This window comes from Pocillopora damicornis, chromosome 10, assembly GCF_964200805.1.
Source record: "Pocillopora damicornis chromosome 10, jaPocDami1.2, whole genome shotgun sequence".
NCBI lineage: Eukaryota > Metazoa > Cnidaria > Anthozoa > Scleractinia > Pocilloporidae > Pocillopora > Pocillopora damicornis.
Genome location: NC_142679.1, coordinates 13,521,994 through 13,543,706, shown reverse-complemented (window position 1 = coordinate 13,543,706; position 21,713 = coordinate 13,521,994). Strand labels below are relative to the sequence as shown.

General features: G+C 38.6%; 3 protein-coding genes and 1 long non-coding RNA gene across 10 annotated transcripts; all 4 read left to right on the top strand.

Annotated features, from left to right (window-relative positions):
• The first annotated feature begins 14 nt into the window (after positions 1-14).
• LOC113675440 (ATP-binding cassette sub-family C member 4) lies at positions 15-9,708 on the top strand. Of its 7 annotated transcripts, none has more exons than XM_089186075.1 (8): positions 99-171; positions 2,728-2,825; positions 3,864-4,419; positions 4,623-5,005; positions 5,289-6,598; positions 6,736-7,306; positions 7,565-7,701; positions 8,141-9,708. In XM_089186075.1, the coding sequence occupies exons 3-8, from the start codon at positions 3,889-3,891 to the stop codon at positions 9,022-9,024; spliced, it is 3,816 nt and encodes a 1,271-aa protein (XP_089042201.1). In that variant the 5' UTR covers positions 99-171; positions 2,728-2,825; positions 3,864-3,888; the 3' UTR covers positions 9,025-9,708. The 7 variants fall into 7 exon arrangements, with proteins under 7 accessions (XP_089042202.1, XP_089042199.1, XP_089042201.1 ...); XM_027192011.2 differs by lacking the exon at positions 99-171 and adding an exon at positions 1,390-1,546 and having other exon boundaries at positions 3,881-4,419; XM_027192008.2 differs by lacking the exon at positions 99-171 and adding an exon at positions 1,390-1,546.
• Positions 9,709-9,817: 109 nt separating this feature from the next.
• On the top strand, positions 9,818-11,694 carry LOC113675442 (uncharacterized). Its single transcript, XM_027192012.2, has 2 exons — positions 9,818-9,998; positions 10,932-11,694. The coding sequence occupies exons 1-2, from the start codon at positions 9,929-9,931 to the stop codon at positions 11,276-11,278; spliced, it is 417 nt and encodes a 138-aa protein (XP_027047813.2). The 5' UTR covers positions 9,818-9,928; the 3' UTR covers positions 11,279-11,694.
• An 896-nt stretch (positions 11,695-12,590) lies between these two features.
• Positions 12,591-17,384, top strand: LOC149039012 (uncharacterized). Its single transcript, XM_089186078.1, has 3 exons — positions 12,591-12,813; positions 13,918-14,004; positions 14,407-17,384. Exons 2-3 carry the CDS (start codon positions 13,929-13,931, stop codon positions 16,680-16,682), a joined length of 2,352 nt encoding a protein of 783 aa, XP_089042204.1. The 5' UTR covers positions 12,591-12,813; positions 13,918-13,928; the 3' UTR covers positions 16,683-17,384.
• Positions 17,385-18,006: 622 nt separating this feature from the next.
• On the top strand, positions 18,007-19,314 carry LOC149039011 (uncharacterized). The gene is made up of 2 exons (XR_016180055.1): positions 18,007-18,284; positions 18,779-19,314. It is a non-coding gene; the product is annotated as an uncharacterized LOC149039011 (long non-coding RNA).
• The last annotated feature ends 2,399 nt before the right edge of the window (positions 19,315-21,713 follow it).

Here is a 21,713-nt window from a genome sequence, read left to right as displayed (position 1 = left end):
AAAATACGCAAGTTATTTCACATTACAAGTAGAAAACAAACTGTTCAAGGCGAGTGTATTATGAATGAACAACAGCCGAATTCACTGAGACAAAAAGATCGCTCGGAATGACAGCGCCGTAAAACTCGGTTGCAGTGACTGATCTGGCCTTCCACTCAACGCATCGGAAAGGTAATCAGGACAAGCTCTTATTTTTTCACTCGAAGGGTAGTCGATTTAGTTCCTGTGGCTTGCTCCACTGCGATGACCGAAGATCGCCATGATTAGCTAGCCGCGATAGACCTTAAGTCGCTCTGACACCGTCATGATTAGTATGAATTTTAACAGTTATGCCAGGTTATATTTTTCATAATTCCTGTTTTCTTCTATTTGAAATCGAAACTTTATATACTATACAAGTGTTAGCTATGTTTGATTTTTATTACCGTACGTAAACTCGCAATCTAACTGAGCGTGAAAACCGTTAAAAAAACTCGGACTGTCTATCTTGTTTTATCTTTGAGGATTTTTGTCTCTGCTCACGTTACAGTAACGTAAATTACTGCGCCTGGCATTTTTGCAAACCTTTACTTGCTTGTTCCGAAATTTCACTTTCAATTAACGAAAGAAAAGCTAGAAAGAAGTCCCGGAAAAGGTCGGACATAGTACGATTTGGCAGATGGCGTGAAAGCTTTAGCTCAGTTCTATGCTCTATACTCTCATAGAGCACGCTCTTTCAACCAATGACAGTACATGTTATATCCGAGCTTTATTATAATATAGAATAATACAGGCTCAATTAAGTTTTTGTGTTGAGGAAATATAAGCGAAGCTTAAAGAGAATGTCAATACCTCTTTTGATAGGCCATATAGTTAATGGGACTCTTCCATCTAATATTTGAGTCTATAAAATTCAACTTATCTAATGGAAATTCTTGGGTCAATGATTGATTATTCATAAATAACATAGCCTTTCTAAGAATTCGTTCTTAATCTGGGTGAGCAGATTGCCTAGTATGGACTTGTGCTATCGGAATTTCAACCGTTTGCATCATCGCAAATAGGTGGGAAATATCATATTTCCTTAGGTAAGGTAAATAAGCCTTCTTAAATACACATAGTAAAATACGATGTCTATTTGAGACCTTTCCGCATAGTTTGAATCAAGTTGAAAATATCCACAAGGCGAGACAAAGGTGTTACAAATGTGTGACATTTTTCAGACGGTACATTTACAAGTCGGTGATGTGTGTGTGGTCCATAGATTGAGTATTTCTTTCCCCGGATGATAGTCGGACTTCAGAAATTGCGTGACACAAGTACCCCCAAAACGAAGTCCACCAATCATAATTAACACTGGCAGATGTTAAAACCATTAAAAAAATTCAAACTTAAGGGTCTCCAACCGTTATATTTATGGAAAAATTAATTGTGCGTTTAAGTGTCGGCCTGTCTTTTGCAAATGAGACGTAAATAATTGTCTTTGCCGTTTTGCGGATCTCTCTTTCTTCGTTTGGTTTATACCATCATGTCCAAGTGTCTGTAGAGGAGATAGTTACCAGCTAAGGTGAGCTTAATACATATTGCTCCGTAAACAGGCGGACGCTCTACCTGTTCGTCGTTAACACTTGTAGAAATACGCACTGTGAAGCGAACCATTCGATTCCTTATCCAGCTTTTCTCGTCAGTAACAACAGCAGCAGCTATTTTAAGGAACTGATACAATTGCTTTGGTTGCATATTCGACAGATCTGTTATTCTCAAAGTAAAATTCTTCTGACCAATTTTTTTCGGCACCATTATGAAATTGATTTCAACCGCATTTCTGTGGAGGAAATATCTGAGGGATGACACCAAAATTCAGGCAACATCCCCACGATCTGAGATCATCAGAAAGCAGTAACTATAGTCTGAGATTTATAATTGTTAGGAATTTTCTTTAAACGTAAATATGAAGTTAAGGAGTTCAATTTTTTCGGCCACCAACTGATGGCGAACCTTCATTCTTCCGCTTACACAAGACCTTAGCGGATAAAAGTATTTCATTGTAAGGATGCTCTGATATTTCCTTTACTGCGGTGAGATACAAACATTGAGATACTTTAGATATTTTTAGTCATTTATGATTATGTCCTTGACCGGAAACCGCTATGAATTTTTTAACATATCTCCTAATTCTTTACAAAGCTAGATGTCGACAAAAAAAGTTACTCGGTCTTTTGGTGATCTGTAATCAAAAGCTGTTTACGCTCCTTGGCCATTGACCGTAAAATGTTTGTCGTTATGAATTGATTGAATATTCCATCTTTTAAGACTGTTTAACCGGCACGATATTTGTAGATCTTACTATCTTAATCTCTCAGAATATGACCTCATCAATGTTTATTGGCTTTATTATGCAGCACATTTTTTTAACACCTTGAAAAGAAAATTGTTTTGAAATCGGTTTTCAACCGTTATCCTTAATTCCAATTTTCAAAAGTTGAAGTGACCTGAGGTCATCTTGTGGTGGATGTATTTACTCACGTTCTCTATCTTTATCTCAGCACAAAGGTCTGAGATGCGAACTATCTCAACACATAGGCTTTTTTTTTCCGGGTTCACTGTGAGGTCCCGTAAAACCACAGATCTTGCGCCTATTCCGGTCCAAGAGTGTCGTAAATTCTAACGATGTGCTTTGAGGGCACGGTTACTTACTTGATTACGGAATTTTTTTTTCTTCAACATTCACCTGATCGCTGTGTGTAGTGGCGGTGCACTTAGCTGATGACGTGACTGGAGTACTTCAATTAGAGGGGTTCCAAACGAGTAACTTTTGTTAAGTAGCCGCCGCTTTCCGGACTTAGGTAAGCAAGAAGAAGCAGTGGTGGCGTTAGTCACGTGCACTCCTTTTTAGATGTTAAATGTTCTCGTAAAGTCAACACTTAACCTTGTTTAAAATGCGTGACTATTCGAGAGAAATTTGTTTAAAGGGGCCAGTTTGAATAAGAGCATTTCGCGCTGCTTATAATAAATGCTTTGAAATCAACGCACATGACGTCGTTCCCTTTTTTTCTGTGAATGCACAATCACAGAAAGGTTTATTTCGTGATTTAAAATTTAAAAGCTGCTTTTGACTTATCACTGATTCGTCAAGCCAATCCAGTTATTTCTATAAGACAACGAAACGAACTATTTCTTTGGTAAATCTGTGGGGCATGTAAATATAAAACCCGTGCACCGACATAGGTAAATCAGTTCTTATGAATCCTTTCTTTTGGTGGTTATGATAGTTAAGTGATCAGTTCCAAAAGTGAATTAGTTAGAGAACGTCTTACACAGTCTAGGAAGAGGAAAAAATTCTGTGGCCTATTATGAAACGCTTGTTATAGTCGTGTGTCTCTGCCGGAGGGTTATTTGAAGAAGTGACCTTTAAAGAGGGCGAAGGAAAATTGAAAGCTTTTGTCAGAAGTAGATTAAAAATAGGATCTCACGACGCAAATAAACATTCGATGTCGCCATTAAAACAAAGAGATATAGCAGAACACAGCGATCAGTCGTCAGGAATGCCAAAAGGAATTAAATGTTTGTAGAGATCTGTAAAGTTACAAAAAGGGAAACCTCGAGATTTCTCGTAGACACTGCCGATTTGAGAACGAGTATCCTGCTGATTTACCATTTTGTATTGAGCTTTATCAAAAAAGTTATAAGATTCTTGAGCAGTGTGACCAACCGGCTTTTGAGGTTGTTGGTACCTTCTGACCAACAACTTGGTTCTGACAGTTTGGAAGAGCGTCCTCTAATCATTACATCGTTTGCATATGCGCGGACGTTTGATCGCTGTTTTAGTAGATACCATTCTGTTGTTGAAATTGATAATTTTTTTCTTTTGATGATGCGTGTAGGCGCTTGTAATTTGCAGATGTAGAAATGGCTAAAGGGGAATACAAGCCAGTGTTCACCAGTGAACAAAAGGAAAATATCAGCTTAGTGTCTCTCCTGTTTTTTCGTTGGATGAACGGTGTCTTCCAGTCAGGTTCTCATGGAACTTTAGAAGAAACCGACTTTGTTCCCCTCTCAAGAGAAAACACAACAGGCTCTTTGACAGATCTTCTGGAATCAAAATGGAATGAAGAGAAAGCCAATTGCAAAGAGAATGGGAAAAGGCCAAAACTTTGGAGAAGCATCTTGAAGATGGTGTCTTTCAAAGATACATTCATCATAGTAATTGATCATTCAATGTACACAGTCTGGCGCCTTATTAAGCCTTTGTTTCTCGGTTATCTTATTTTCTCATTGATGTCAGCTGAACCACAGAAAAATCTATCTCTGTACGGTTGTGTGTTGGCTATGTGCATCTGTGCGACGATTGGGGGACTCAGTGTTCATTACTCTTCCTACAAATGTGATACTCTTGGTATTGGAATGAGCAGCGCTCTGAAAGGTCTCATATACCGAAAGGTAAACCTTTTCTTAATGAATTTTTTTTAATTTTCAAGAATTTCCAAAAGAGTCGTGGCAGTGGTAATATACACAAAAGAACCTAACATCTCAAATGTAAATGCAAGTCGTCACGATTATATCACTTAATTACAAGCAATTAGAGGAAAACATCACGAACATAATTAATAATCTACTCAAGCATGAATTTTCCTCCTTTGCAGACACTACTACTCGGCAAACAGGAATTACTGAGATTTTCGACAGGCCGCGTAATTGACCTGGTGTCTAACGATGTTCAGCGACTGGAAGGAGAAACTGTCAAATTCTTGTACTTTATGGTATTAGATTTCTTTCTAGTCGGAGGTGCAACAGTATTACTTGTGTATTTCATTGGTTGGCAGACTCTTCTTGGTGTTGTTGTCCTGTGTTTGCTCGTACCATATTTTGGGATGCTGTCCTATGTTAGTGCTGCGCTGCGCTTGCGTACAGCAGCTGTTTCTGATCAGCGTATTTCCTTGATGAACCAGGTGGTTTCTGGGATTCGCGCCATAAAAACGCACGCATGGGAGGATGAGTACCAGGACATGATAAGGCACCTTCGAAGGTAAATAAGAAATAAATTTTGGTTAATCGTACACAAGTGCCTGAAAGAAAGATTATGCAGAAAAAGGTTTTTCACGCGTCCTTACTTTATTCTCTCGGACATGTGTGGACTTGTCAGAGTACTTAGACATCGAGGTAACTATTTTCCTGTTCTCGTTCAACAACGTGAGTCTGATTAATCGAACGTACCTTTCTTTCTTGTCAAAATGTGTGAAGTGGTTCATCAAACTATCGACATTTCATTTGCAGAGAAATTAGTTTGTATAATCTGTTTCATTTTTTAGCGAGGAAATGAGTATCATTCGAAAGAAGAGTGCTGTTCTAGCAGGGGTTGCTGCCTTACAGTACACTTCAGTGCCATTGACAGTTCTGGTGGTAGTCATTACAATGGTGCTAACTGGTCGACCAATCACACCTGTTAATCTCTTCATGCTTCTTCCTTATATCAATACACTAATAACAAGTATTTGCTATTACCAAGCCTATGGTTCCCTGGAAACATACGAAGCTTATGCGTCACTTCAAAGAATCGAAGAGTTTCTGCTTTTAGATGAGTTGCACGGGATCTCTGATGGTAACTTGATAAAGGAAACATCGAGATCGAACAGACTCTCAGATAAACAGAGAAAATCGGACAAAGCCTCCACCGTTGACGAGAAAGAACCTGGGAAGGAGTCTCTTCTTGTGTCAGGTCTTTCGTGTTCCCAAAGTGATCAGGGGGAAGAGTTTTCTCTGCAGGATGTAGAATTCACTGCAGCTCCAAAAAGTTTAACAATCGTCACAGGACCCGTGGGAAGTGGAAAATCTACTCTTCTGTTAGCTATGGCTGGCGAAATTTCAGATATCAGCGGTGATATAACTTTTCAAGGTTCACTTGCATATATTTCCCAAACACCATGGGTCTTCTCTGGAACCATTAGACAAAACATTTTATTCGGTCTACCTTACGACGAAACCAAATACTCCAAAATTATTGAGGCATGTTCTCTTACAGAAGATTTCCAGATGTTTCCAAACGGTGACCACACAGTTGTAGGTGAGCGGGGCGCCGTTTTGAGTGGAGGTCAACGTGCAAGAGTGAGCTTGGCTAGAGCAGTATACATGGACGCAGACCTGTACTTGTTGGATGACCCTCTCAGTGCCGTGGACATAAAAGTTGGAAAACACATTTTTGAAAGCTGCTTTCTAGACCCACTAGTCTTGGGTAACAAGACACGAGTATTGTCAACTCATCAAGAGGAACATATGAAAGTTGCTGATCAAGTAATTATATTACAAAAGGGTCGGGTGTTGGAAAAGGGAAGTTACATTGAGCTCCAGAAAAAGGGCAGTCTTGCCACAGTTCTTGATCCGCTACACATAAAGTCCAACAGAGACAGCGAGTCGGATTTGAGCTCAATTTCGGAGGACAAAGAGAAACCAGATGTCATGGTCAAAAGTGCGACAAAAGGAAAACATATCAAGGACCTCGTTATTTCGGAGGAAGATCGCACAATCGGAGAAGTGACTTTAAAGACCTACTGGGAATATTTCAGAAGCGGATTGCACTCGTTAGCAATATTTTCTTTATTTCTTTTATGTGTGATTACTCAAGGTAAGATTCATATTATATACAAAGTGATAAAAGAAAGTTGTCGTATTCAATTTTCTTGCTTTTATCTCAATGTTTTAAACCTTCTTTCATCTACCGGTTGACCAAATGTTAATTCTTACTTTTTTCTTTAATCATAGGGATGATCGTTGCTCCTGACGTATGGCTTTCATTCTTTTCAAAGAAACGTCTCGAAAATCAGAGGAAGAGTATAAGCTTAATATCGTATAGCAGTCTAGTGATTGGATCCTTCATATTTGCCTTTATCAGAGCATATGGATTTCTCTTGGCGTCTTTAAGGTGTTCGGAGCGGCTTCATGATGAAATGGTCGCAGCGGTATTAAAGGCGCCAGTTTTGTTCTTTGATTCAAATCCAGTTGGAAGAATTCTCAATCGATTTTCCAAGGATGTTGGCTGCCTGGACGAGTTGTTGCCCGACACGTTTCTTCTCTCAGTCCAAGTTTTCCTGCTGCTACTTTCATCCGTTTTGGTACCAATTGTCACAAACCCTTGGGTTCTATTTGTCGTTTGTCCACTGGCTGTAGTCGTTTTTTACATCTCTAGTTATTACCTGAAGACATCACGACAGCTCAAAAGGTTAGAGTCAATATGCCGAAGTCCTGTGTATTCACACATTTCGGAGACCTTGGATGGACTTGAGACAATTCGAACGGGAAGACGACAAAAAGATTTTCAAGAACAGTTTTACAGGTGTGTTATACTTTTTCTGTCAACTATAAAAGAGAGTAGCATGCAGAAGAGGTAGAGCCGTGCACTTAGAGAATGAGAGATAAGTTTTTGAAGCGTTTGGATATAGTCTGCCTTGCAGTTTCTAGAATAAATATATCTAGGACCTCTTATGTCACGGTAATGGTTAGACCTAGAAACACACCATAACCTGCTGTGCAACCTGATTTATAAAAAAAAGCAAAAAAAAAAATCACAGTTAACTGAACATTTCTTTCATAGATTTCAAGATGTCCATACTCAGTCGTATATCATGGTGTTGGCCAGTGGGAGATGGCTTTCTGTGCGCATTGAACTTCTTTCCTCCTTATTGACTGGTGTTGTGGCTCTAGCAGCTATTTTAGTTTCCCAAGATGCAGGTAGGTGTGGTCATATCACTAAATGATGGATCATTGTAAAACCATCAACTTATACAAAACCCCGATTGAGCTAAACACAGTTAAGCTTTTAATTGAAGAATTATCACCACGAACTTTCGTTCAACAGATGATGTTCTGAGGGAAGTTTCGATTTCAAGGATAAACTTGATTAATTCACCTGATCTTTGATTTTAGAGTTGATTTTTTATTTGTTGAATCGTTTATGTCAGATATTTTGATATGCTCATCTTCAAAACTGTTAGAAATGTATGCGCCAAGAAGACACATAGACTTGTTAAAGGATGTCTGATTTTGGTCTTCTTTTTCTAACTTCAGCATTCCATGTTCTAGAGCACTTACATCGGGTTATATTTACAAACTGTTGAGGGTTAAGAAATGAAGTACCAGCTTTTGATGCAGCTTTTTTTTTCCGCCGCAGCTTTCGCTGGACTTGCTCTTGTATACGTTATCGAGACTGTGGAACAAGCTCAGTTTGTTGTCAGAAAAACATCGGATGTCGAGAATTCAATGACGTCAGTTGAACGTGTTTTGACATATACGAAACTTGATTGCGAACCTGGGTACAAAGTGCTGCGTCCTCCCCCAGAAAACTGGCCCCTAGAAGGAGGTGTGACATTTGAAAATGTGTCTTTGACATACTATCCAGGGGGACCGCAAGTACTAAGAAACATAAATCTTAAATTAAAAGGAAGGTCCAAGTTTGGCGTTGCAGGAAGAACGGGAGCCGGAAAATCATCCCTGGTGGCAGCTTTTCTGCGCATGCCAGACGCGGATGGGAATGTCATTATTGACGGTGTTCCAATAAAGGAGATCAACCTCCAAGAAGCTCGACGATGTATATCTGTACTTGGCCAAAGTCCAATTCTTTTCAGTGGATCGCTGAGAAGAAATCTTGATCTGGTGGATCAGTTTCAAGATTTAGAGCTGTGGAAAGCCTTGGAAGATGTCCAACTAAAAGGGTTGGTGGAAAATCTGGAAGGACAGCTGCATCATGAGTTATTAGAACACGGTGCAAATTTTAGCGCCGGAGAACGGCAGTTAATTTGTTTGGCCCGTGTTCTTTTGCAGCAAAAAAAGGTTATCATCTTAGATGAACCCACTGCACACGTGGATCCAGAAACAGAACAAGTAATTTGGAGAGTCGTGCGAGAGAAACTGAAGAACTCTACAGTAATAACTATTGCTCATCGACTGAACACCATTAAAGACTGTGACATGATTTTGGTAATGAAAAATGGCGAGATTGATAGATTCGACAGCTTTGACTCTTTAGTGAGCAGTGAGGATCTCTATGTACCTTGAAACAACATAGTTAATATACACTTGCTATGTCTAATAGACGGTGCCTATCTTAAATGCAAATCACAAGATGGTTAGTTAGGAAAATGTTTCTTATTCGAAGATTATAAGTACTTAACGAAATTGTGAAAGCAATATTTCTCTAAATAATAGTTTTTTGCGGACAGTAATGTGACTAATTATCGTACTTATTATACGAGTCTACGTACTGCTTTCAACAGTGACATTTCTGGACAAAAATAGCATCTTTTTTATCAGTTTTTTACAAAGTAAAAACTCCCTTAATGATAAGTAGCCAGAGTGTAAGGAGCAATGATTTTTCCCAGAATGGCCGGTTAGAATGTTTGCATACTACTCAGATGCACCTCAAGTATTGAAAAAAATTATTTTTCTTTTATAGGCAGGAATTAGACTCAAAGATTCGCAATAAACTTGTGCCAATGTTCTGATTCCTCACTGGTGAAAGCTCTACTAGGGATAGAAGATATAGGAGGCGTTAAAATGATTGATGATTATCTAAAATATGAGATCAACCTTGAGGAAGCTCGACCGTGTGCTTCTGATCATGGTCAAAGTCTTGTCCTTTTTAGTGGTTAAAAAAAATCTTGATTTGATGGAGCAATCACAAGATGTAGATGTTAATCTCTACAGTCATACTCGAAAATAAATCAATTGGCGTGCAGTAAATATAAACAGTTTCGAGATATTTAGTAATTAAGAAATGTAAAATGTTTTCCCCCCCTCCCCCTCCAACTTCAGAAAGAGATAACGAGGAACACAGTACGTTAAGTGGTCATTCAGGGAAAGTACGAATCGCGGTTGAACGTAATTAATGATTTAAGAACTGCGCAGACTCCAGCAAATCTTACTGGTTTGTTCTTCTAGCCTCTGTTTCTTCGTCTGAAAGATGACCTCAAATAGCGTACTTCTTTTAGTTCTACTCGTAGCAGTGGTCGGAGCGGCGCCAAAGAAGAAAGGTACGTGATAGAACGAATTCTTGCAATTTACAATTCACAAGGCAGCGAACCTTTGATTGACTTATGCTTGATCATTCATCTTTTCTAGCCTTTGATTTCCACTAAAGGAATAGGCTTTGTGTAATGAGAAACCTTTCATCGGAAAACGTATAATTTTGATCGGCAAGGTAAACGCGTGTTATTGAAAGGCGAGTTGTGATTAAACAAAATCTATTTAAAAAACTGAAGAATATTTATGACGACCGAGTGATTTCCCGTAGAAGATTTATCGGATTCGACAGAACTGGTGTTTGGAGGACGCTTCAATACAACACCTGTTGATTCAGACAATTAAGTTTGTCAGAAAGTAGTGTCCAAATAGTCCAATAATGTATTCTCCACCTCAAGAACTCATTTCCATGCCAAAATAAATACCAGGAAAGGGGATAGAATTTTTGACTGAAATTATGTTTTACTGAGGTGTTCTCTTCTTGGTGAAACCTGGAAGCCGTTCCTTCAAAGTCCCGGTATGCACTGGTCCCAAAAAGCTGTTTTGGGTTTGCCGTGTTTACAGTGAGGATCAAAATGTGAACAGTTTTGAAGCCCAAATAGTGAAAATATCAGGAAACGAAACAGATTGTACTGTTTTTTGAGCAAAGACCTGCACTACTTTTTTATATGGTTAGCTCGTTATTTATATGGCTTCAAGTCCATACAGTTACCAAGACTTTCCAGAAACGAACTTTTTGTAAGCCTTGGTGCCATCAAGTGGGACTTGCGTCCCTTCCCAGACTCTGCATAGACAGCAGAGCAACCCCACGGGAACAAGATAATGAAGTGATGTTAGGAAGTTCGTTTTATCGATGGAAATGGGGCTCCTGAAGAGAAAAGAGTATTTAAAATATAAAGAAAACTTGTTTACTCAACTTATCTGAGTTGCCTTTTTCTCTTCAGAAAACAAACCTGAACCACGAGACAGTAATCGTTCACTTCTAACAGAGCTTCAAGAGGCTGAATCTTCCGGTGCAGGGACTGGGAAAGAATCAGACTCAACAGCCGGTGTTCTATTGGAAAAAGTACCCAAATTTAAAACAAAAGTGGCAGAAATAAAGTGGAAATTGAACAAGGCACGAAAGAAACTGAAAATTGCCAAGCAATATGTAACACTCGCTGATAAGGTTTCACTAATGAGAAAAAAAGGAAAAGGTGCCAGTAAAGATGTCAAGGATATAATACGGAAGGCAGAGATTGCCTTGGTCCACGCTGGTGAACATATGGGTCTCGATTATGTTCATTTTTAGAAGTACTTTGAATGAATTTGGAAATAAATTATCGGAAGCTTACACCAGGCATGCAAGGGAAAATTACCAAGGGAAATGGACACCTAGAGGTTAACTTTGCCTAAATGAAGGTTTTAAACCTTTTTTAAATTATGTGGATAATAAAGTAGAACTTATGCGGGAAGATGATAACGTGTGAGCCAATATGAAACCCAATATGGTTTGTTTTTGTCAGCTGAGGGATTAATGCTATTTCAACATTGTTATATCTTATTATTGGTATATCTTGTTTGAAATGTCTCTGTTTATACTGACCTTCAGTGGTTTTCTATTATTTGTAAGAACTGCGTCAGTATGATTTTAGAACAATTGTTGGCCACGCATCAGGTTGTCAACGACAGAGGATTTAAATTTTGAATAAAACTCTGTATAGAGGATGACCGAGTTAAGTCGACGCAATCTTATACAGAAGGCATTGAGACACCCGAAACTGTTCCCAGTTTTTTCAAAATTGTTTTTGGCTGTCTGCTATTTGATAACATCACGGATAATTTTGGGCCAAATCCGACGGGCGGAAAAACTCAACAATATCATCCAATCATGACTTTTGTGTTCCTTCCTCTCATTTATCAATAAAAATAATAGGCTATTACCTACCAAGAATATCAATTAACTGTAGCTTCATTTATCTTTGGATTTTTAAAAGGTTTACGCAGTCAAGAAAACTAAAAACGATTTGGCCAGCATTTCGCACAACTTTGCACATCTTTTCCTGTTGGCGATGTTTCTATAACCACTACCGACCCAAGCACAGCATTTATGGACAAAAGAGCACCTGTTCGTTCAGCTATAACTAATCAGAAGTAAATAAATCAAATGAAAAGAGATTGATGAGGTTTTTGCTACGTTGTTGAGAGATGGCTCATAAGTACTAATGGTAATGAATATTACGAAATGAAAAAGATCTCAGTGAAAAATGCTGGAAAATAGTGCATTTCTTATGCTAAATTTCACTCCACCTCATTTTTTTTGGAAATGTGAAATTGATTTACAAATTAGAGGGAAATTAAGCGAGGCAACACTAACTTTTCCAACAACTCGTTTTGAAAGTAGAGAGACGTCAGTACTTAATTTTTTTCCTTCAAGTTAAGTTTTATCCTTGAAGAGATTATAAGTAATTTTACCTGTGTTTTAAAACAGAAGAAAACTTAATGGAAAACTTAACACCGGAGCATCAAACATCACATCCACAATCGGTAAGTGAACACAGATGTGGGGAGTGGGTCACTAAACATGTCACAACATTATGAATTTTTAATAACCCTCCTGACAGGTACCCTAACTGCACGTTGCAGAACAAGACGAGTTTCCACCCGAAATTTGGTGTAAAATTCCGACAATAACCCTAAACATTTCTCGAAGAGTCGAGAGTCTTTTGTTCAGTGAATTGTCAGGTCGTTCCGGGGCTGCGAGTTCTGCCGGTATGTGAAAGAAATAGTGTATTCCACGAGTGATCTTACAAAAATTAGCTGCAGATACAAGAACCGGTTTCAGAGGTAAGTTGATGCAGTTTATTTTTCCTAGGTTTAGGTACTTCTAATGGGAACTCCCGGGTTGAAATTTGAAACACAAAGTTTTCAAATTAAAGAGGCTTGCGTTAGCTTGATATAGGACGGCTTCTCGCTGTGTAGCTCAGTGTGCTCTTTGTTAAACTATCCCGCTGTCCACCTCCTGTGATCCACCCTTTCTTACGGTGCTTAGTCGAACAAATAGGCTTTTGTGCGACACGAGGGTTTCATTTCTTCAGGAAGTGGGAGTGTTCTTGTGACAAGTTTGATCCACTCGTAAACTATATACTCCAATGCCCGTTTGGAAAGTGCATCATAACTAAACATTTATCCCTAATCGAACTTTCAAGAAACAACCTCCTATTTACTATTCAAATTTCTTCACAAAGCATATGGCTTCACTTCATCAACTTCTATGTAGATGGCAAGTTTCGCCCAATTTAATTGATCTTAGAAAGCACTGCACGGACCTTTTCCTTACATTATATATGTACTGGGGCTATATATTCCGGGGCCAGTTGTGTCAGTAGTTATCGTGTACAGCGCATATAGCGGAACAGCGAGCTTGTTTCTTCGGAGAGAAAAAAATTGATAATAATTTGCTGTTGCAAACGTGGACAGTTGTTACGCGACAGAATTTAACAAAGATAGGATCAGTGATCCAAGTCCATATGGGTTACAGCGCATGAAAGGAACAAGTAGAAGGCGTGCGACGTGATTCCCCACCCTCCCCCCCATATAAGTCTCATTTCAACGTAAACCACAACCGTCTCAACTGAGTTGTTTTTCGATCACTGCCGTGCTCGAACTAACAAATCTTGTGTAATAAGTTTTGGAACATGCCGTGTGGTGACTACCTCTTCTCCACCAAAACATTGAATCAACGTGCGAGGTGAAAGAAGCATTATTTCAGAATAAGTGCGAAAGAATCTTTTTTTGCAGTGATGCATCTACAGAATGCAACAGTATACAATCTTAATTCCCTTTTGAGATCAACAAGGCACTATTGTGTCGACGTGCTTACCCCTCATTGGTTAACTTGTGGTAAACATCATCAATCGCCTTCATCTTTCTTACTTTTTTTTATTGCAGCATGCAAGATAATGAAGCTAAGCTACAAAACCTGTTTACAAGTAGCCTTTGCTTTCTTTCTGGGGGCTTGTTTTCAATTGACGAATGGTAAGCGAAAATTGAATGAAAAGCGGAGTATTTTTGCTAATAGTAAAGCTGTATACATTTTTCACTAATTAGCAGAAGAAAAATCCCATTTTTTAACGCGGTACAAAAAAAGACGTCATTCGTTTTTGTCATCAGCCTGCATTGGAAAATGCACTACGAATGTTCTGTATGATCTTCTTGTGAAGTTAACTATGTAAACCGTGAAAACACTGGAGGGTTTCCTATAAGCTAATATTGGCAATAAAATATACTAGCTATCAGAGGGTTAAGGGTTTAAATATGTGTAGGTAAAAAATTTGAAAAATATTTGAAACTCAGATATTTTTCAAATATTTTGGCTTACTCTTGTGATGTCAGCCTAACTCCTGAATTCTTTCTCATTTTGCCTTTTTGATATTTCAGGGAATTACAATGCAATTCAGAGGCTTGAAGAAGTAATAGAGATGGCTGAAAGGGAATCTAGATTACTCGCCAACGAGATCAATCAATGGCTGATACAAGAAAGCGGAGGTATGATAAAAGAAGATGAGAAAATGCACTTGCGATCCACACGATCTGTCGACGACTTCGACGAAGGTGCACAAACGGATGCCGACTTGTTATCCGAAGTCAGCCGACCAATTGTCCGCAGAGATATCGCTAAAAATAAGAGTCTTCACAATAAAGGGAAAGGTTCTTTCGCAGTCAAGAAAGAGGACAAAAAAGCGGAGGGGTCTTCTCATTTGTTGAAGAAGCCCGGTTTGAACATCAGAATGGACAAACATCCAGTAAAGAAGACGTCACAAAAGAAAAAGGTCGAAGACAGAGAGAAAGGCACAAAAGTTTTGACCGCCGCGAAAGCTAAACGAGTTTCAAGGCCACAAGATAAAAAAGCAATACAGAAAGTAAGCACTGATGAAATGAGTAAAGAAAACCTCGTTAATGCTTTAATTGGAGGAGACACCCGTTTGAATATCCACAGCGGTATCCCCGAGAAAGCATATAGGGAACTGGTAGAGTATTTTGCAGGCGGCGAGCAGTCCACGATTGAAGTGAGCAGCAAGAAATCTGAAATCGCACATCCTGAGGGAGATCAGAAGCAAACCGGCCCGAAAAAGATGGTTCGTAGAAAGCTAACGAAAAAGCACAAACGTATTCTTGCGATACTGGCGAAGATGGACCCAAATGTTTTACGTAAATACTTCCATTTAAAAGGTTTTGATAAATATTGGAAGCTCATGCAAAGCATCAGGAAAAGCCATTCTGTGAAACAGAATCTTGGGAAGAAACAAAAGGGTGATGACGATAAGAAGGTTACAAAAAAGGTTAAAGACGCGTTGCCAGAGAAATCCAAAAGTTCGCCAGGTCTTGTGCACTTAGCGAAACCAATACAGTTTCACAAACAGGCCAAACAACAACACACTACCAAAGTTCTTCCTCAGCAAAAAAAGGTCAAATATAATCCAACCAAGGGAATAAACAAAGATGCAACGACAAAAAATGTAGGTAAAAAGAAGACTGCAAATAAAGTAACGAAAAACGAGACAACTAAGAAATTGGTAAGGGATAGAGCGAACGAGAATCTACAAAAACAAGTGGTTGTCCAGGGCTCTTCAATTCTCAAAGGACGCAAAAGTGAAGAGCACACTCAGAAGCTGGTCACAATGAAAGACAAGGCAGCTAACGTTGAAAATAAACACGGTCATAAAACTGTTGTGGAACACAAGACCAGGAAAATTGTGAAGTCCCATCATGATCAGGGAAAAGACCTACCAAGGAAACTAAAAAGCGAAGTAAACTCTAAGGTGGGAGGAAAAGGCAAAAACAGCCACGTTGTTAAGGACGGTGCCCCTGCTTCCATCGTACCCCATGTAAAAGATGCTGTCGCTCAAAATAAAGCTCCAACTGGAGGGAAACCAAAATCTTCTCAGGTCCAAGTGAGGCCTAAACAAAAAGACGGGACGAAGGTTGGTTCTAAACCCACAGATCTCAAGCAAACCGTCCTTGCCAAGACCACAAAAGATAAGCCTAAACATGGGAAAGATTTGCCTAAGCACGCTACTGAGGTGATGAAGGTAACCCCTAATAAAATGAAGGATTCTGGTAAACAGTCCACCATGAAATCCTTTGAAAAACATAAGGAACTTCTGGGTAAAGATCAAAGTATACATCACTCAGAAAAATCGAAAACCGAACCTCAGAGACATAAAGAAACACTGGAGGAGCAATTGAAAGCAATGTCCCCAAAAGGTTCGAAACCAAGTAAGGTTTTAAGCGATAGAAACAATTCATTAGCTGACCATGGAAAGAATCCTTCACAAATCCCAAAAGCAGTCTCGGTCAATGAGCAACACGACGTCAAAACGACGCAAGTTGAAAAGAAGCCAGAGAGTAAGGATGACAAAAGTTCCTCAGTTAAACAGCCAGTCTCTGGAGCTTCCAAGATCGACATTTTGAAAGAAAAGATCAGGAAAACTAACAATTTAAAATTCAAAGTGGCTCAAGCACTCCTTGCGCATTGCGAAACTCAGAACAAGCTTCGACAGGTGTTTGATGACGTAAATAACTCCCTTAAAAAAGCAGCTAGCCTTGCAAAAGCTATAGGAGCAAAGTTCGGAATCAAAGCACGTGATATAGAGAGGATGACGTCTGAGCACACTGAAGGAGCGGTAGAACAGTTTTTAAACCAGTTATTTTAGATATATAGTCAGTATGCTTACAGTTTGCAAATCATGAAAAAGTTTTCCGTCTGTCGTAATTAGCCTCTAAACCAATGACATAAGCAATATGTTAAACACCCGTGTCGCCCAGGCTCTTTATTTGAAGAAGGATCAGAGGCAATCTCGCCCTCACCTTTTAACAGCGGACAATGACAGCTGTTTTTCTCTCGCGTTTGAAATTGTCTTTTTGACTAGTATTCTGTAAGGCCGGCTAGATCTGAGACAGATTCCTGTTACAGATGGCTTCCAGGTTATAGCCTTAAAATTGTCATCAGCAAGTGTTATCAATTCCAGGTTACCTAGATACTACTTACATTCTCACGATTGCTATTCTTTGTCAAGTTCCGGAAGAGTTTTTTTTTTATTTCTACATAATATTGCTGTGAAGCAAATACGATTTTGAAGCGATGCAAAACCATTGTTAATGAGTGGCTTTTTGCGCCCTATGTTTTGCATGACTTTTGTCCAAAAGCTGAATCAAAACGGGCCAGTCAGAGAACTGAGTATCTACCTTAAGCCTATTTTGCTTAACTTACTTGTATCAATTTGCATCAATAAAATCCAATAAAATACAAATAATTTAATTAATATAAACAAATGCAGACCATCAATAATCAGTGCAAGCAACAATAAATGTTTGTTCTATTCTTGACTTCACCAATAAAATCTTGTTTGTCTCAAGGTGTGCAATTTCCAAGCATTTTATGTAGATTGTACTTTTACTTTTCAATGTTACTTTGAGAATTTGATTATACGCCCAAGATACATTTCCTGTGGTTGAAAAGGTTTTCGTTTTCGAACAACTGAAGGAAACAATTATTAAAAGACCGAAAAATATCTATAGGGGCTTTTAAGGGAAGAAGATATCCGTCGTTTACTGCATTTTGGAAGGTTTTCCGCGCCAACTCCGGCCCTTGGTCGTATCACGTGATCATCTAACTTTTGGCTTAAGAATTCTTCATGAAACTGAACTGAATCGTTGGTTGCCATGTATTATATAAGTTTTCGACCACAACAGCTGATGGTAGATAACGTTTCCAATTTGTTTTTCAGCAAAATGACAATAAAGAGTGTTGTATATCCTTGCGCAATGTTTGTCTATACGGTTTTTCACTGTTTGAATTCAATGCCTTTCTTTACATAGGGAGGCTGAACTATGTTCATTTGGTATCAGTTATAAACGGCTTAATTTGGACTAAACATAGTATGCACCACCTAGGGCCGTCCAAATGATACGTTTCATTGGCTTTATCCAACAAGAGTCTGGTTTACTCTTTTTGCTGGTTGTCAAATATTTATACCTGTCGACGTCACATTACATGTGAATATGTGAATGAGTAGCTTATTCCTTGACATGTTTATCCACTCGACTGGATGGTTTACATTTGAGTTAAGATAACATTGGTGTTTTTAGAGATTGAAAGAAACGTTCCTTCTCCGCCTGCAATGCACCAAAGCTGTCTGTTTCGTACCGCAGTGTACAACACGTGGTAGACCTGTTAGTGTTTGTACCCGGTTGTCGTCTAGCTATGTATATGCTCCTCATCCTTATGATTCTCTCTGTAGAACTTCATATTCAAGGTATAAGTTAAATTTATTTGTTTATTCGTAGCTTTATCCAAGTGTAATGGTAACTGCAGAGTTAATTAAACTTGTTTTTGAGATTTAAAACAATTTGACATTAGAACCGTCGTTGTTTTGATAATCAGTGTGTGTTTGGTACCCGGCGTACCTGCCCATTGTGACATGAAGACACTATTGTGATGCCTTAATCTAATGGATTTATGTAGTCTGGATATTCATGTTTAAAGTGCATTGAACTTACGCTCATTGCACTCGCCTTGTTAAGTATAGTAGGACAATTTAATCCGCGTCTAATCCCTGATCCTCGCTGGATTTCTCGCTAGATAGAAATTTTTGACCAGCTGTTGTTTCTTATTTGTTTTGAGAAAGTCAGACTCCTTGTGAGCCAATGAGAATGATAGATACCTGCTACTCTTTTCTGTTGCTCTGAAGTGATGGATCTTGTAAAAAAAAATGTTTCTTCCGTGATATGCTTCTCTTTTCTCTCTTAGCATCAGCACAACTACGAAAATCAAGAGACATTTTGGAGTTTTTCAAAAAAGCTGGAGAAAATGCCATAAAAGCTATATCTGGTTTAATTCCTGGAGGGAAACCCACATCTCAGATGAATACACAACCAAGGGGTCCGAGGATACCTCTGAACACGATCAACGAGGACTCCATCAAACCAGTTATACCCTACAAACGAAACAGCATAAGAAAATTAATAGGGAGAGTAATCGCAACGAGATTGGTTACTCGTCCTAGAGCGCGGGAAAATAGGGGAAGCAGCTAAAGCAAAAAAAGTGAACCGCAGTAACACTCAAAAGCAGCTGCAAAAAATCTCCTCTTCAAATCACATTAAGAGCGAGCCAAATAAAATGGGTATCATTGACATGTAACACATAGAACCTGTTCCAAAAAAAAAATCTGGTGGAAAGTATTTAAGACTTACAAAATATTTTTTAACAGCTGTTTTCATACATGTTTTCATGGAACAAATTAAGTTTGACATAAATAATAAAGTTTAATGGTTTGAACGAGTCAATATGATACATTATTCTGACAAAAAAAGTGTTGGTATTATAAAATCAATAAGATCTTAATGGATGAAGCCTTTGCTAAGAATTTATGTGTGAGATTTGTTATTTTAAGCTCGACCTTGAACAACGTAATATATGAAACATGGTCCTGATGAATGACGAGGTGATGGATTGTCCAATTTTTGTCTTTTTGGTCTTAAAACACATCTAAATGCTGTTCACCTTTCTGCCTTATATGTACATATCAATATTTTTCCAACGGGAAGATTACACAGGCTTTTTAGATCATAACATACACGGGTATTTTTTGCTCAATTGCTCATAGAGATAACAACTCATCATTCGGTATTTTCGACTCTTCCATCCTGATCCACCTTGTTTGTCCCCCAAAATTTTGCATTCGCATTGTTTTTAATTTCTCTTTCTAATCCCAAGAGAAATTTTAAAACGAAGCTCACACAAAATTTTGGGGGACAAACGAGAAGTCTTATAGGCGATTCGAAAATAGCCCATTGGAGGTGAATGATAGTTATTTTTCGTTCTGTGCAACGGAGGCAGAGGAAATTCTCCACCTTTCACGGACACTGATATGCTATCATTGGCCATGATCTATAACAAAGATTTGTTTGACATCAACAAGCAAAATAAAATATCAAACGTGGAAAATATAAAGTGACTGACAGCGATAAAAACATCAATACGAAAAAGCTTATCTGTCGGGAGGTTTCTCGTCTTTGGCAATCAAGACACTGCTATGTGATGCAAAAGTGCTGGTAACTGTTTCACATTCTGAATTTCACATATCTATCCTCTAAGTAATGGAAAGGGAGCAAAACGTTTTTTTCGCCCATATTTCCTGATCTTTTGTGGAAATCGCTTGAAATGTTTCAACTGTTATTGCGCATGATCTTATACAGCGAACAATAGAATTAAGTGGGGCGGCACATTCAATCCACAAAACTGCGTAAACTGAGCGCAAGTACCAAACCTAGCCTACTTGTTTTTCTTAGAGATAATGGATGCGTAAGTGTTGTGCCAGCAAAGATTAGTCCCACCAAGTCAACCTGGTCAATCTTCTTTGTCTCTTAGCACCAAGAGTATACTGCCAGAGCCGCTTGTCTTGTGATCAACCAAGGCAATGTTCAGGTTTTTAGTATTGATGGGATCACTAGAAAAAAGTCCTTCCGTGTGCTTGGTGCGTAGTATTGTGTATATTGAATATGTAAGATACATTAACAATAATTTTTTTAATAAGAGTTGGAAGGCTCGTTATGGGAATGTTTATGTTATATTAGGAGTACTCTCTTCTAGACTCAAAAAGGTTGGAGGGCGTATCCCGATATGACAACCTGCGGCACCATCCGTCCGAACTCAGAGCTCAACATTATTATAATTCTTTTTGACCCAATTGCTATGGCAAATTACCTGTCAAAATCACCATGAGAGAACGATGATTTATCATCATCGGAGACCCTCACCCAAAAAATACTCCAGTTAGAAAAACGTTATAGGAAAAGGCTAGTTCGAAGCCGAAATGAAGGGGAATTATGGCGTCTGACGTGATGCATCGCTGTGGGAGGCAAAAAGGATCGCTAAACGCCCTCAGTAGAATAAAAGAATGTATAGGTAGAATCGTTTATTTTAAAGAAGTTTGGATGTTTGACATGATAGCCCCATAGTGATGATAAAGCTATTAGGGAATTATATCCACGTTCAACCGGTACGAAGGTAAATTGTCGATCAACATGTTCTCATGGGTTTAATTTCCTCTTATTTTGGTCATCCTATAACTAGATTTTCTCGATTCGTTTTCATTCTTTTTATAGACTTATTAGTAATTACACGAGAACTCGAGAGAAACTATAGTTTTCGGCGGAAGATGACAAGACAGTTTTAAAAGGGATGTTATAATGCCCATTTCCGAAACACCGTTAGCCTCTTTTTCAAAGCAAGTTCTGGTGCTTATCCTTTCATATGATCGCAAGTTAACATGTAAACGAAACTCATTTTAAAACGAATGATTGAGCACCAGGCCTCGTTTTGAATAAGAGGCCAAAGATAATGCGGAAATGGCCGATGGAATCGTGTTTATATTCCGCTATTTTATTCAATACGGTTAAATTGCTTCTATTTTTACATCTGCAAAACATTTTTATCTAAAAGTATGTGAAGTGGTATCTTGTTCCGATTAGTAATTACTCTGGGGAATACCTTCTGTTAAGAAACAGGTAAACGTTAAGTACAGACAGTGAAATTTTCACATTGCAGGTTGATACCTTAAGTCAAGATTTCCAAAAAGCTCACTCACTTTTTGCTATAGGGAAGCGCTATGAAGGTTAAGCGTATTTTCCAGCATCACATCACAATAATCCTAATAATCTGTCATACTCGTTGCTACTACTGG